The sequence below is a fragment of the Halyomorpha halys genome, unplaced genomic scaffold, assembly GCF_000696795.3.
Source record: "Halyomorpha halys isolate HHAL.00 unplaced genomic scaffold, Hhal_1.1 Scaffold624.1, whole genome shotgun sequence".
Taxonomy (NCBI): domain Eukaryota; kingdom Metazoa; phylum Arthropoda; class Insecta; order Hemiptera; family Pentatomidae; genus Halyomorpha; species Halyomorpha halys.
Genome location: NW_027106861.1, coordinates 378,180 through 394,800, shown reverse-complemented (window position 1 = coordinate 394,800; position 16,621 = coordinate 378,180). Strand labels below are relative to the sequence as shown.

The 16,621-nt window shown below is 30.4% G+C and overlaps 1 protein-coding gene across 2 annotated transcripts in view; it reads left to right on the top strand.

Annotated features, from left to right (window-relative positions):
• HERC2 (E3 ubiquitin-protein ligase HERC2) overlaps window positions 1-16,621 on the top strand; it is a 63,462-nt gene that overhangs the window by 35,318 nt on the left and 11,523 nt on the right. For both annotated transcript variants that reach the window (XM_014427130.2, XM_014427129.2), the window contains exons 43-66: window positions 149-356; window positions 439-596; window positions 1,250-1,444; window positions 2,733-2,922; window positions 3,170-3,415; window positions 3,502-3,695; window positions 3,785-3,982; window positions 5,165-5,320; window positions 5,403-5,603; window positions 6,108-6,269; window positions 6,362-6,592; window positions 7,784-8,026; window positions 8,635-8,790; window positions 10,466-10,691; window positions 10,771-10,989; window positions 11,382-11,494; window positions 11,582-11,746; window positions 12,092-12,257; window positions 12,350-12,526; window positions 12,605-12,754; window positions 12,823-13,065; window positions 13,143-13,363; window positions 13,471-13,626; window positions 16,100-16,215. In XM_014427130.2, coding sequence (XP_014282616.1) covers window positions 149-356; window positions 439-596; window positions 1,250-1,444; window positions 2,733-2,922; window positions 3,170-3,415; window positions 3,502-3,695; window positions 3,785-3,982; window positions 5,165-5,320; window positions 5,403-5,603; window positions 6,108-6,269; window positions 6,362-6,592; window positions 7,784-8,026; window positions 8,635-8,790; window positions 10,466-10,691; window positions 10,771-10,989; window positions 11,382-11,494; window positions 11,582-11,746; window positions 12,092-12,257; window positions 12,350-12,526; window positions 12,605-12,754; window positions 12,823-13,065; window positions 13,143-13,363; window positions 13,471-13,626; window positions 16,100-16,215 — 4,490 coding nt within the window. The remainder of the gene's footprint in view (window positions 1-148; window positions 357-438; window positions 597-1,249; window positions 1,445-2,732; window positions 2,923-3,169; window positions 3,416-3,501; window positions 3,696-3,784; window positions 3,983-5,164; window positions 5,321-5,402; window positions 5,604-6,107; window positions 6,270-6,361; window positions 6,593-7,783; window positions 8,027-8,634; window positions 8,791-10,465; window positions 10,692-10,770; window positions 10,990-11,381; window positions 11,495-11,581; window positions 11,747-12,091; window positions 12,258-12,349; window positions 12,527-12,604; window positions 12,755-12,822; window positions 13,066-13,142; window positions 13,364-13,470; window positions 13,627-16,099; window positions 16,216-16,621) is intronic.

Here is a 16,621-nt window from a genome sequence, read left to right as displayed (position 1 = left end):
GAACCTAATAAAGCCAGTCTTTTACAGCAATCCAAGCGTGTCATATCTTATTCCTTTTTCCTTTTTTTAAATTTATAAAAAGATTATTTTTTAAATTTTGAATGTACAAAAACATACTTTGTTTTTAAAGTATATATATATTTTTTAGGAAGCAGCCATTTGTGTTAGTCAGTACTTAGCTACCCAAGCCTTTGTGATGCATGAATCCGAAAGTAAAGTATGCAAAATTCCTACAGCACCAGTTGTTACACAAACCTCTGCCATATATTCTTCTGCAGCATCTTCTCCCCTTTTCACTCAACTTATAGAAATGGGATTTTCAAAAAAAACTATTGAAGCTGCCATTAAATTTCTAGGTAGTTATTGTTTGGAATAAACTAATTTATTTTGATAAAATTATGAAGTACCTTTAACGTTCACAATTCATCATTTTATTAGGAACTCCAGGTGAATCAGGCATAAATATTGACCGGGTCATCGCCTGGCTTCTCGAGCATCCCGATGAAGCTATATCTAGGTCTGCATCTATTTCTTCCTTTGATGCCCTTTCAGACCGAGATTCTTTATCTGAGGAATGTATATCAGCTGCTGATGAGGTATAAATTTGGGTATACATTTGTATTAGCATCTAATGTTTCAGTGTAGGTATGTATTAAAAATACATATCCTATTTTGCTAACTCTCCCCAATTGATAAAATAATAAATGAATTATAACTCTAAGTAACAGGAATTGTTATTGAATGAATATTGAAAATATTAAGAATGATTTTATAGATATGGTCATCCTGTCTACTGAAAGGCTTAAATATAGGTTAAGTGAGATTATTTAATAACTATCCTGACATGACAGTAATGGAAAAACGGTGTCTACCAGTCAAATTAATGTTAACACAGGTCCTTTATTTATGTGGTTTTCATCATTCCTCACTACCTTCTTCGACTTTCTAGAAATGTTAAATATTATTTTTTCTTTGTTTTTTATATAATGTGTCTATATTACTACTTGTGTTTTCAACCTAACATTTTAACAAAAATGTGTATTTCCGTGGAAAACTCAAATTCGGCATTTTGCACAATCATAATACTTTCCCTTACTATATATTCTGTATGTAGGTAAGTGAAAGTAAAATCTGTTAATGTTAACATTATAACAGATTAGAAAATAAAGAGTTCACTGGTATATATTTCTGTCTTAATGATAATAATATTTTTTTTTAATATTATAAATTTTCTTTCTTCTGTTTTTAGCTGCAAAATGTGGTTACACAATATAACAAGAGAAGTGATTTTTTGAGTAATGATGAATATGCGATGTATGTGAGGGATAACGTTGCTCCTGGAATGTTTGTTAGATGTTGTAAATCATATGAAGATGTCGTTGAAAATGATGTTGGACGTGTAGTTAAAGTGGATCATGAAGGCCTGCATGACTTGAACTTACAGGTTTTATACTCAGTGTTCTATTTTTTTTTTTTTTTTTTATAAATTGGGGACATCACCAAGTGATTTAATCATTGGTTTGAGAAGCAGGAGCATATTGCCTTGATAACTCTATGAAGTCAAAATTCTTCTAAAATTAAGTTTATTAACAGGTTTGCCCACTCATAGCTCTAGCATTCTTTCTCAGGATGCTAAACACAAGTTATCTCATATATTTTTTACTTGCAATATTTAGGTAGATACAATGAAATCTGTTCATTGTAATAATGTAAATCTGTTCATTGTAATAATTGCTCAAGTATCATTTCCTAAACAAGTTTGTTTGCATTAAAAAGAACCGATTCTTAGAGCTTGCTTAATTTTATCCAATGTGATATTATTAATACAAATATTTTAAAATAATCACATCTTGCCGGAAAATTCTTTTGTTCCTCTTTTCCTGGTATTGTATAAGTTGCATTAGCTCGTGCGTCTCTCAACAATTAGTTTTTGATGAGTAAATAACCTTACAATATAGGAAGTAATGATATGTCAGGCATTGGCAGAATAGTACCTAATACCTCCTTTGGTTCGGTTGAAGATCCCCTATTTACCACCTTTTTAGATCCTGTTGATGGACATGTCACATGTAACAGTTTAATTTATTATTTACTGAAGTGTAATTTCAATTTATTAGTTTCAGTGATAAAATTTTGTAATTGAATAAGAAAAAAAGAATTTTATCTCCTTCAAAATTTGACATGTTTACATTTCTACATATACAGAATTTAAAAGTCAAATAAAAATAAATCTGTCATTTGGACATTTCCAGCTTTTCTCCAAAACTACTGCTTCCATTTTATGTGAGATTGGACACGATATTTACAGATTTCTCCATGATGATCCTCGAAACTCCACATTACCATTCGTTATTTCATTTCTAGTCGATTAGAGGTTATTATCACATTTTGACCATTTATGAAGATAGAGGAAAAATATAAAGTGTTTTGGAATCGGTATACTAAAGCGGAAAAAAAAAAAATAATTAAAAAGAAAAACCAGATCTTGCTTTTCTCTGAGACTACTAAACAGATATATTTTTTAGTCACTGGTCATCCCAGAATGATCCTCAAAATAACATTTTATATTGTTACTATTTACATAGATTATACTTAATACTTATTAGGGGAAAAGAGTGATTTGTCTAAAAAGATTAACTATTTGAAAGTAATAATTTGAAACATTTATTTAATTAAATAGAAATAATCTAACTTGTTAAATCATAGTAATAAAAGTTTAAAAATTGTTTTAGGTTGATTGGCAAGGCAAAGGAGGACTTTATTGGGTGCGGTTTATTTATGTAGAATTGCTTGGTTTTTCTTCTAATGTTGTTCCACCACCACCAATTAAAATAGGAGATAAAGTAAGAGTTCGTCCATCTGTTACTGTTCCCAAATTTAAATGGGGTTATATTGATCACAACAGCATTGGTGTTGTAACAGGTACATCATATTCCTTTTTCTATTTGAATCATTAATTTACTGTTATATGATTTAGTATTTTACTATATACCTCTAATACGAACTAGATATAACTAATTATTAATTATTATTATTATATGTATTATTACTTTTAGTTTTATTGTTAATATTCTAGAATATTAGCTTCTTTTGTGTGGTATGTTGTGGAGCTGATATGTTAGGACTTTTTTTTTATCAAACATAATTATATAATCATATATCATTTTAGGGATCAGTTATAGTGGTCGGAGGGTAACTGTTAATTTTCCTGAACAGAGTAATTGGACTGGGCTAATATCGGAGATGGAAGTTGTTCCGTCTTGCCACGTAGATGTCTCTTGCAGTGGTTGTAACTTGAGTCCAATCACAGGTCCTAGGTTCAAATGCAAAGCATGCGAAAATTTTAATTACTGTGAAAACTGTTTTTATACCCAAAAAGGTCATAGGCATTGCTTCAATAGAATTACTGAACCAGGTAAATAAATCATTTACATCAAATTTATAATATCTCAACATAATGATTTGATTAACATTTTATAAATGGTATTATCACATTATTAGGAAGTGCAGCTGTGTTTGCTGGGAGACCTGGTCGTTACATTCGTCAGGAATTTTTGCCAAGCGATCCTGATATTATAGAAGACTGGGTTCAATGTATACATTCTTTTTCTGTATCAAGTAAGGAATCCTCAGCATTAAACCTTTTTGATCCACATGGTGACAATTTTTGGCAAAGTTCTGGTCCTCAGGGAAAGGTATTATATTTTTTTTTTTTTTAATTCTCATGTCTGAATATTTATATAAACATAAGTTATGTCATTTGTTTCACAATTCTTTTCATTAGCACTGGATTCGTTTGGATATGCAACCAGATATATTGATACATTCTCTAAGAATGAGAGTAGATCCTGGAGATAGTAGTTACATGCCTTCTTTAGTAGTTGTTAGCGGTGGAGCAAATTATGTATCGCTTCAAGAACTTTCAACCATCTACATAAAAAATAGTGATACTGTTGTGACTTTGCTGAGTGATATGAAGGAGGTAATAAAGTTATTCTTATCATATTAATGTTAATTTCATTAGAAACAACTTAGTTGTATTTTATTTAGGAGAAGGCTATTATCTCCAAAGGAAAGTATATTTTAAGGTTAAGTTATGACGTAACTCCATGAATTATTTCAAACAAAATAAAAATAGTATGCATATGATCTTTCATATATACTTGCATACCTCTGCCATTTATTCTCGCTTTTGCATCATATTAATCTGAAATACACTCAATGTTTAGAGTGTATTTCAAATTAATATGATTTTATCTGGTTGATTGATTTAATTTCAAGTTTCTTTAGATTCTTACCTATCTAAATAATTTATGATGTTGAATAGGTGAAACTGTGGTTAGCATTTTTCATAATTTCCTTTACCTATATTTATTTCTGCTGGGTAAAAGTTCATCTTTCTAATTAGTTATAAATATTGTACTTTTAATTTCTGAATAACTTTTTAACTGAATGATGGAACATCCATTTCTCAGGACTATACTCCCTTTTCAGAAGGAAATGATGTTTTCAGAAAAATTATTTTTTGGATTCAAAAAAATATTCTATTTATGAACTGCTAAATCACCATTTTAAAAGCTACTTTGTAATTTTTACTTTCCTTATTTCTTCTATAAATGGTATGTTATATGTAAATGTATATTAAAGTACCATATTGGCCACTCATATAGCCCTTAAATTAAATTTGAGGAGCCATTTTAAATAGGAATTCATTTATAATCTTTAAATTTCTTTCTTGAGACTGGCAATTTTTTACTAAATAATTCAACAACACTATCCAAATTATAGTCTCAAAACATTTATTTCATTCACACGTCCAACGTTTCGGCCAATTCGGCCATCTTCAGGGACAATCTTAATTTACTCAGAGACATATCATTTAACCCTTTTAAAAAACTCCATACAGGCCATTCTGCCCAGGTCAAAATATTTACATCTAATATGTCAAAAATACAATAAACACCTAATAAGTCAAAACCATAAAAACCAGTCAAATTATTTTTCTTTTACCACAATTTATACTGTGAATGAAATAAATGTTTTGAGACTATAATTTGGATAGTGTTGTTGAATTATTTAGTATAGGAATTCATTTTATAATAAGCAGAATTTTTTTTTTTTTCAAACTAAGTAGCATTGTGTAAATTAAAAATGTTTATTGCAGTACTATTCATGTTTGGAAATAGCCATAAAATTATGTTGGAATGGTGGTATTGACTGTAAAATACACAACCTGTTTATTAGTGGGAGAAGAAAACCAATGTTTAGTGAGTTGCCTTCTGCAGTTTCATTCCTTGCAAGTGACTGTAGTGAAATACGTGTAAGTTTCCTTGCAACTTTTTTATAATGAGTTATCTATGTTAATTTTATGCATATTTCGATAAAAATTTTATCTTTTTTAGGAACTTAACAGGATATATCCATGCAGTGGCAATTGTGCTTTTAAAGTGTTCGTTTGGGGTCTGAATGATAAAGATCAACTTGGTGGATTAAAAGGTTCAAAAATAAAATATCCCGTTTTTTCAGAAACATTGTCAGCTTTAAAACCAATCTATATTGCTGGAGGCTCAAAATCATTGTTCATTGTGACCTATGAAGGGAAGGTATGTATGATAATGTAAGCTTGCCTTTAACTGATTATTTCTTTGAATTATATTTCAAAATAGCATTCTGGTACTTATGAGATCATTCAAATGTTAGTAAGAATGTTGAACTGACAGTCTATCTAGAGAGTGAAGTTATTCAGGTCTTGGCTTTTACTGTAAAGGGGCATGGACATTGGCCTGCCTGAGGAGCAGTAGCAAAGATGAATGAGAATGAAGCATTCAGTTCAACAAAATCACTCTATAGTTCGAACTAAATTCCTTAGCTTAAAGATGAGATGATTACTTGGTGAAAATAATTCCTTCCTATTTTTTATTTGTTTTATTATTATTGTTGGAGGTTGTTAAATCATTATTTTATAAATAAAATAAAATAAAAATTCAATTATTAAAATTAAAAATTGATAATTTTATATGTTAACTCATAGATTGAATTGTTTGTTATTAAAGAAATCTTGATTGCTATAATTAAAAATGGGTAATTTTTTATGTTTATTTTATCAGGTGTTTGCATGTGGTGAAAGCACAAATGGACGGTTGGGACTTGGACACACAAATAATGTTTCTATGCCACGACAGCTTACTACTCTTAGTCAATATGTAGTCAAGAAAGTTGCTGTTCATTCTGGAGGAAAGCATGCATTAGCCCTTACTATTGATGGCAAGGTATACATTTGTTCTTTATAAGAATACACAAATTAAATCATTCTTTCTAAATAAAAAAAATTATAAAAAAGATTCTTACTAATTTTTCTTAGGTGTTTTCATGGGGTGAAGGCAGCGATGGCAACTTGGGACATGGTAACACCCAAAGTCTTGAAAAGCCTCGAATGATTGAAACTTTGAAGTCAAAAAGAATTCGAGATATTGCATGTGGAAGTTCTCATTCTGCTGCAATTACTTCGAATGGTGAACTTTATACATGGGGGCTTGGTGAGTATGGCAGGCTCGGTCATGGGGATTTTCAAACTCAGCTGAAGCCGAAATTGGTTAGTAATCCTAATGAACTAGGCTTAGAGGTATTTTATGTTTTGTTCCTAATTTCTGGCTATTCTTACAACTCCTCAATTTTTCTACCAAATCCCTCTTTATTACAGCAACCATCTTATGAAAAAGCTTAGACTATTTCCTAACTGATCTGGTCGAACTGAGGAAAAATCAAATATATCTACTACAGTTAAATATCTATTCTTATTGAACATTTGAAGTTCAATGAATTTCCTTACTGAACCTCAAATGTTCAATAAGGATACTTAACTGTATTATTTATATTTGAAAGTGAGGACATAGCCTTAGGTTACTAAGCGAGTCGTGTCTCAGAACTTTGTAGTTATTGCCTATAAAATTTGCGTTATTTGTGGATTCCTTAGAAGCCTCTATAGAAATAGGAATAAAAAAGCTCAGAGGGTGACGCATTGGGCTCCTAATTTCTACCTCTATAAGGCTTAGGCAAAAACTCCAGAGTTTCATTGGATTGGACGAAAACTTGGTGCTCACCATATTACCCTGTATAACTGCTAGTTGATAAATAGTAAATCAGAACTGAACTCAAAAGGGCCCTCCAGGGATTGTTACAGTATAGGATTTTAAATTTTTTGTGTGATCTTTTACACTTGCCAGCTTATTTGCACCATTTTATATAATGGATGTTTCAGGCAATAATCTATGATTACGCTGATCAAACGTAAACTGATGTTGAAAGAATCTATCTAATGTACTCATTAATGGTTTCAACATTATCCTTCTATACTCACATTGACCAGCTTGCCAAGCATAGTGCAGCTCTGAAGCAATAAAATAAACTTTTTGACCAGAAATATTATTAATTGTTTAATTACCTATTATATTAAGAACTTGGTAAAACAAGTTAGTGTAGGAATGGCATCAGGATGTCTTTTTACCCACTCTCAGCCAATAACCCAGCATTGGGTTTAGGCTCACAATAGACTATGAGCAATAAAAATTTCTGAGTTATTAAAATTTTATTGTTGGTAAATTAAAGCTGAATGAATTCTGAAAAGAATGGTACCAAACTAATATAAGTTGGATTCATAATTTGGCTAGTTTTTAAGAACCTTATTTAAAATATTCCATTTAAATAAGACAAAAATTTTGCTCTATCTTTTAACATTTATGAATATATAATATTAAGAGATTAGTAATACATACTTTTTCCCCAGGTCAAAGCGCTTGCAGGTCACCATATTATTAAAGTAGCCTGTGGTAGCCGTGATGCTCAAACCTTAGCTCTTTCCAGTGAAGGACTAGTTTTCTCATGGGGTGATGGCGATTTTGGAAAATTAGGAAGAGGAGGGAGCGAGGGTTGCGATCTACCACAAAATGTTGAACGTTTGAATGGGCTTGGTGTAATCCATATTGAATGTGGCGCTCAATTTTCACTTGCACTTACAAAAACTGGACAGGTCAGTATAATGAGATTTATCTTCAATAACTTTTTTATGTATTCGTATATTTATTTTATTTTAGTTATGTTTTTTTTTTCAGCCCTGAAATTCAGGTCGAAATGTTGGCACAAAAAATAAGTTTTGTTTGTGTATTTTTTTTGCTGATCCTTCCCTCCTCCTCACCCCTGATCATCTCCTCATATTAATCTACGGTCAATAATTTGCACTTCATTATGAAACACTATTAATCTTGAAATTATTAATGAAAAAATTAAACTTTAATTACCAACTTGAAAGAAATTTCCAGAAAAAATAACTTCAAATTTTGCTAATAATGTTAAATAAAGAAAAATAAAAAGATTCTATTAAAAAAAAATTAAGATTTTACTTACTTTTTTTTGTTTTTATAAACAGCAGTTTTTATTAAATACATTGGGGTGAAAAAATCTAAAATAAATTTGAAGTTTTGGCGTTATTCGTATATGGAATCCAAGGGATCTAGACAAAATTCGAGCTAATTGTTAATTCAAGTATATGGTATTCTAGTTCAGCTGTATATGTACATCGTAGAGCTATTTCATGATTGAAATTGTTTTTTTATTGTACTTAAAATCATAATTTTTTAGGTTTGGACGTGGGGAAAAGGTGATTATTATCGTTTAGGCATTGGATCAGATCAGCATGTAAGAAAGCCAACTCTCGTGGAAGGACTTAAAGGGGAAAAAGTAATTGATGTTGCAGTTGGTGCTCTACACTGCTTAGCTGTAACTGATTCTGGCACTGTTAGTAATAGTAATGTTGCTTACTAATTGTTAAGTAGCTTTTAAGTATATTTTAGTATATTGATCGTATATCTCCATTCATAAATGTTATATATGATTGCCTGATAATTAAGGTTATTACCAATATTGCTCATAACTTATTTATTGCATTTAAATCGTTGAATTATTCAGTTGACAGGATGACTAATCCCATAAAATCATTTTTAGTATTTTCAATATTGATTCATTAACAATTTAGCATTTAATAAATGTTTAAGAACACAATCTAAATTTTAGTTAACTGTTATGTTTTTATATTTCTATCTGTTATGTTTTTATATTTGTTCTGAAACAAGCAAAGATTAATTTAAACTCAAAATTGGATGGTGAGTGAAAGTTGTGTGATACACGCACCACATCAGATTTTTACAATATAATTTCATCCTTGTACTATCTTGCTACATTTTTTAAACAATTATATCACTTAAATTTATCATTATCATACATGTCCAGTGTTTTTATTAAATCTGTAAAAATATGAAAATAAATGAATTAGTTTATAAAATGGACTCTAAACATTACTCATTTTCTAAGTAAAATAGTTTATATGAACAAATATGGTGAGGTAGATGTATATATCATACAACTTTTACTTACTACTTTGCTTTAAGTTGAAATTAATCCTTGCTTGTTAGTACATTTCATCCTTAAGAACAGATAGAATTAGTTCCATTGTCAGTTGTTTTTTTAAATTAAATTTATATGGAACTATCAAAAAGTCGAGAATATCTGAAATTTAGTAAAATCATTTTTCATATTTTTTTTAAACATTTGCAGGATCTCCTTGAACAATTCGAGCCATTAAACTTGAAAATCAATTGAGCTGTTTGTTTTACATACAGATATAATACTAAAACGATCACCCCCATTATGGCTAAACTGTGGTCATCATAACAACTATGAGAACAAAAAAGCATTTATTTAACTGGTGGAATGGAAAAAATCATACTGGTGTCCACTAGTTTGATGTTAGCCCAATTTAATTATTTAAAATAAAACTATTTTAGAGGGAGCCATTTTGAAACATTCCTTATATAAGTCATATCATAAAATTTCAATTAGAATAAGATCTAACCAATATAAATTTTACCTTGATAGACCAAGTTTAATGAAAATTATAAAAGGAAGATGGTCCGGGTGCAGTCAAAGAAAAATTCAAATAGTGATTAAACTATTTATATCAGGGGATAGTTCAACTCCTTAGTGAAAATTGCTGACATTATTGGAAAAATAAAAAAAATGTGTCTGTCATCAAAGATCTGGTCAGTTGATTTTATTGAAAAAGTTGTGACTTCTCAGACATATACACACTTTAATGTATTGTCAGTTTTGCATGACTTTTAGTTTTTGAGCTGTGCTGTTCAAGTACACACAGACCACTTTATGGAATTTGGTTGTTTTGATTCAGGAAACCTAAAAATGTGTATTTCTGTTGAAAACTCAAATTGGAAATTTTTCATGATTGCCATACTCTTGCTATATTTTACATTTATACTCTTATATTATTACATTTATTGGTAACTGAAAGTAAAAATCATTATTTTCAAAATCAATATATCTATCTCTTGATAACATGAAATTTCTAACATAATTTGAAAAGTAACTCTATAATAGTTTTTATTTCTTTAAATTTTAGGTATATAGCTGGGGTGATAATGATCATGGTCAGCAGGGAAATGGAACAACTTTAGTAAACAGAAAACCAAGTTTAGTGCATGGATTTGGCGATGTGAAAGTTAATAGAGTAGCATGTGGTTCTTCACATTCTGTTGCCTGGGTTGCCCCAGATCCGAAACCTCCAGTGTCCCACGAGCCAGTTTTATTTGCCAAAACCAAAGATGCTCTTGGAACCAGCCTCCTCGGTGAGTATACACGAATCTTGTAAAAGAAAAAATTAAGCAATGTTAAGATTGTTGTTCACACCTATTTTTTTATTTCTAGGTTTTGGTGATCAAGAGACTTCAAAAGAGGGAACAAATTGTGGAAGTGCAGGATATCAAAGAGACTCTTTAGCTCATAATATTTTATCTCTGGATTCTAATGTTGCAAAGCAAAATGCTCTTCAGCATATTCTAAATGGTTTGAGAATTCTCTATGCCAGAGATACTGTTGTAGCAGCTCTTCAAAACCATACTAAAGCCCAAGAGCCAATTCTTGCTGGTGATTTCTATTGTTAATATAATTATTATTAATTATGTTTCTAATTAATTAGCCATGTAGACTGTTCTATATATCGGTTGGTAAAAGAAAATTTTTCTAGTTATTTGTTATATTGAATCTGGCTATAGGATTTACAATATGCTTTTCTTCTAGAAAAATTATTTCCTGGTTTATTACATGAAGTAAAAATACCTATAAATACATTCTTAATATACTGGGAAATATGTTAACCATCTTAGCTACTGAAAGGAAATATTTCTTAAAGGAAAAAAAATATGCATTGATAAATTTTTTGTCATCAATCCTGGAGTTTTGTGAAAAGGAAAATGCATAGATATTTACTTTACTTGTTGGGTTGTGATATAACAAGAAAATGTATTGGAATGTTTTAGATGATGGACTTGAGGATAGTACAATTTCTTTTTTACATGGTCATAATAACATAGAAATCGCCCAGGGCGGAGGTGAGGCTCCCGCTTCTGAAGCCGAAGCTGCTGCCTCTTTGGTATATAGTCTCTTTCTTGAAATGGTAGTAGTATTATGCTATAATATATGGAAATTATTGTTTAAGCATATTGAATAAATCTTTCAGATTAATAAGTGGTCGCCTGAAAGTGCTGAAAGTCCATTACAAGCATTCCCGTCCCTAACGACCAGTTCTACTAGTGTTTCATCACGCACTTCCAGAATGTCAGCTAGTGCCATGAGCATTATTGCAGCTACCATTAAATGCAATCCACAGCTGACACCTAATATGGTAAAATGAAATAAATATCATTATTATTTTAGTATATATTTTCTCTTTCTATTGTAAAGGTGGTTATGAAAAATTGATTGAAAAAAACTAGTGCAATATTAAATGAGAATAAATACAGTGCTATAAGAAAAGTATTGAAACTATCGAAGCATATTTGAATGTGGTCATCAAATACTTATGTTATTCCCATGTACACTTTTTATATGATAAAATCTAATATTAGTTATATATTTCCTAAATAGGAGATCAATTCATTTCTTTTCATATCATTTGAAGAAGTTTAAAAGTGTGTTCAATATAGTTTTGTTGATTTTCTATTTATATTAATATTGACCATTGTTTTAGATGCTAGGGATATCAGATACAAACGGGACTGAAAATAGTACATCTGATGACTTTACTGCTCTGCTTGGTCTAAATGAAGCGCGCATGCTTGTGGATTTGTTAAAACTTGCCATTGTAAATAGAGCAGGAGATAATGCTAAAGAGACTTTGACATCTGTTTTAATAGGTATTTAAACTGGCATTTAATTATTTACCAATAGCATTTTAAGGAAAATGAAATTTGTACCAAATAATTATAATCAAAACTTGTATTAACAGGAATTGCAAAAAATCAAAACTCAGCTGCAAGTATGTTGCTTGAGTTATGTGTGACAGAACTGGAAGATGTAGCTTTAAACAACAATAATTTAATTTCTGTCCCAATGCCTATAGTTCAAGAAAGTAGTCATCCGTACATAGATGATGTCTGCCTTTGTGGAACAGTTAAAATACCAGGTTTGATAAAAAATGTATAACCTTTATTAATAAAGTACCATGTCTGTGTGAATTTATTTATTGTTTTATATATATTAGGTGCTGAAGAACTTTTAGTGGAATTCGATAGGCAATGTTCCACTGAGCGAAGGCACGATCCTTTAGTAATTATGGACCCATCTGGGAAGACCTTGGCTGTTAAATCAGGAAGAGAATGGTCTGACTGGTGCTGTCCTGTCATTGTTCAAGGTAAGCCTTTAACTTTATAAAACAAGATTATTTTAAATTTTCTATTCTTTAAAATTAATGATGTTTAGGTGATGAGTTGAGATGGAAGTTTTCCAGTGACAGTTCCGTGAATGGATGGGGCTGGAGATTTACTGTTTATCCTGTGGTGCTTCTGCAGAATCAATTAGGATGTGATAGAAATGTCTTAAGTAAACCTTCTGTTGAGGTCGTCATGTGCCTTTTAGAACCCTGCCTTTCTTTCACCGCTCAACACAATCTTATTACAAGATTAGCAGCTGCTCTGGCTTCTTGTGCCCAACTTAGTTCTTTAGGTCTGAACACTTTACCACAATTTATTTCTGAAGTAACTTGAAAGTTGTAATAAGTAGAATGTCTTTTATCATTTTAGGTGCTGAAGAAAGAATGTGGTGCCTGGAGAGGTTACATGATGTTATCAGTTCCCCCCTTGGAAAATTACTTGATATAACATCAATGCTCCAGTCAGACACAATGGATACTTCTCTTTCTTGCCTTCTTAAAACTATGCCAATAGCTCTGATAAAGCAGTATGAATATGAAGATCCAGCTGTGAAAAGTGGAAAACAACTTATGTACAGTCCATTTTTCAAAGTAAAAATTTCAATCAATTTATCTTTAAACATTATTAGTTTCAATGTTTTTTTTAATTTTTTTTTTTTTTTAAATCCATAAATAGTCTTCTCTTTCCTGTTTTCCAGTCACTGGTTGCTCTGGCAGCAGATTTAGGACTAGATACTTTAGCATGTACATCTGATATTCATAAATGGGTTTGGTTCAAGCGATATTGCATGGGTGTTAGAGTTGCTTCAGCCTTAATCAGAAGGAATGTTATGCCACAGCAATTTTGTCAAGAGGTATGTATCTAAACAATCTAAAACATACTCTAAGTCAATCAATATACAATGCATAAATTATTGAAAATTTTCCTTTGTAGTCTAAAGAAGTTATTGTCCGTCTAGTACATTGAAGGATAATGAGAGATCTTAGAACCTGAAAATGTAACGTTTCCCCCATAATATGTAAAATATGTTGAAATTAACCCAATTAGGGTTGTTGTATGTTTAGTTTCAGAGTAGAATGAGTGATACTCCCAGAGTTTTAATTTTCATTTGATCCACATAATTTGTGTCCATCACGCATTTCACTTTGTATTATCTGGGGCCTGTTTCGTAATAAAATACAAACTAATACTGTTAATCTTGAAACTTATCTAGTCCAATTTCGTTTCATAATACAAAGTACACTTTACAAGTTGTATAATTGAAAGTATTAGCAAAATATCGGAACGCTACATGATGTTTACTGTCATTATCAACAGTGAGGAAATAAGGGGTGGTTTAAAATATCACCAATGTGTACAAATGTCTGAAATTATAAGGTTTCTGAGAACATTGTGTGTTTTGGTATGTTAAAATTCAATCTTTGAAAAACAACGTTACTTAATAAATCAACTAGGAACTCCTAAAAAGTGACATTGGTTGCCATTGCTCCTAGTCACTGATGTATTGGTAAAAAATTTAAATAATTCGTGTGATTTTTTTTTTAATTTGATTTTGTTTGTGGATTTCAACTATATATTTGGCATCAATGATAGGAAAAGTACCTCAAGTTATGGAGTTAGAATTAATAAAAATGTTATTCCTTAATATTCTATAAATCAATCCATAGTGTCCATTAGCCCTTAAAAAGCTGATTATTATGCTCTCATTTTCAATGAATTGGAATCATTTCTTTGTATGCACAATTTGTTTATTATTTTTGAACTTTTCAATCTTATAAGTAAAGATTTGAACTTTGTATATATATATATATATTTTTATGAATTTTTAGTATTGAAACTTTAAAACCGTAGAGTAACAAATAAAAGAACAAAATAAAATCAATATATATATAAAAACAAATAAAAAAAACAAAAAAAAAACATCATAATAAAATAATTCTTTATTAAGTTTTAAAATAATAAATGAACTTTTAAACCATTGAATTAAAAATATTTTGTTGCCTTACTGTCATTGGTACTGGTTCCACCACTTCATTTTCTGAAAACATTCCATTCCCCGTCTTAATAGCTCTCAAAAACCTCCGCTGTACAAGGCCTTTCAAAATTATATAATGTACAGCTTTTGACAATTTGGCATTGTATAGGGCTCAATCGAAGGTAATTTAAACCTGAAAAATTTTCCTTTAAGATGTCCATTGGTCTTTCTACTACTTATTACTGCCGTGTGGCCTTCGGTTGCGCATTGTATCTTTTTTCAGGAGAGTTGTCTGGTTCCTGGTGCAATGGTGTCATGAGCCATGTCTTCAGCGATATCCTGGGTCTCCTACCTAAAAGAACCTTATTAAGAAAGATGTTTTGTGTTTCCAATATAATGTACTATTTCAAAGAACTCTTGTGCCATGGATGCTTCTAGGCCACCTAGTACTCAGATAATAAAACAGGGCTGTAGGGCCAGAAGCGAATATGCAATTAATTGTGTTGGCTTCTTGGCGATCGACAAATACCGCTTTGTTTGTTACTGAAGCATTAATTGGAATCAATAAAACAAACATGGGGAAATTGAGCCATATTAAGGATATACTAATGCTATACATATCACCAATCGTGTGATAGTATAGTGACTTCAACTACCAAGCCAATGCAGGGAAATACAACATTTATAGTTTAGTGATAGGGAACCTCCATTTCTATTAGTAGTATCTGCTAATTGTGGTTCTATTTCTAATATTATTAGCTTCATTTTGTAGTAGAACCCAAGTCAAATTGTACAAAAAACACTGTATTGGTAACCCATAACAACAATAATGGAAGACAATTTAAACACATTATACTGTGTATTGTTTACTTGACTGATGTATCAAACTGCACATATTAGGGATATACTAATATCGATACTGTAGGTATTCATGAAGACTATAAATAAGTTTTGGAAAATGTATACATAAGAATTCACTGTACACTTAGAGGAATAATTATTTGAAACATTTTTATAGTACACGGTGTAGAAGAAATACAATCATGTTTTTAATGTAAATATGATGTTAATATAAATTATTGCAATAAAAATAAAACATGTACGGAATAGAGACAATAATATGAATTTTGGAAACTTACCACTGATCCTGAACTGAAGTAGGATACAATTAGAGTACCTTTGCTAATAAACATAAATCATTAGATAATCAAATATTTTGTTAAACTTAATGTATTCAGTTGTTTATTTTATAAGTATTAAAAGATTTTAAGGTTTTAAATATGTCGATATACAATAAAAGCTCATCTGCTCATTTTAATTTTTAATAAAAGTATTAAATATTGTGTTATAGGTCCAAAACAAAATTTTGGAACTCACTCCTCGAAATGAAGAACTGAATTTGGAACATGAAAATCATGAAATATTCAAGCAAGAACATGATGAACAGTTATTACTATGGCTTAATAGGTATATCAAGTTTAAATTTAGTCTGAAAGATAATCATTTAATTTTTTTTATGAATATTTATTTGTTTGTTTTTTATTGAATTGTCGTAGTAATGTATTTACTTTTCCATATAGAAGCCACAAGACCCATATTAACCTGAGGTCAATGCAGTGACAGGTGGTTGTACATGATCCCCAATAGTTTCTAATATAAATTTGGCATAATTCATGGGTTTATTTGATGGTTTTGTTAATATGATACAAATGAATGACTTGAAAAGTAACTGCTTTAATTGAAAGAAAAATATAGCCCTTGCTTTCTTTAATCAATGCTAAGTACTAAAATCGTATTATATGTCAACAGTAGAACAAGAAAGCTTCGTAACTCTGTTGGATACAGCATTCATGATCAGGATCGTGTATTTCTT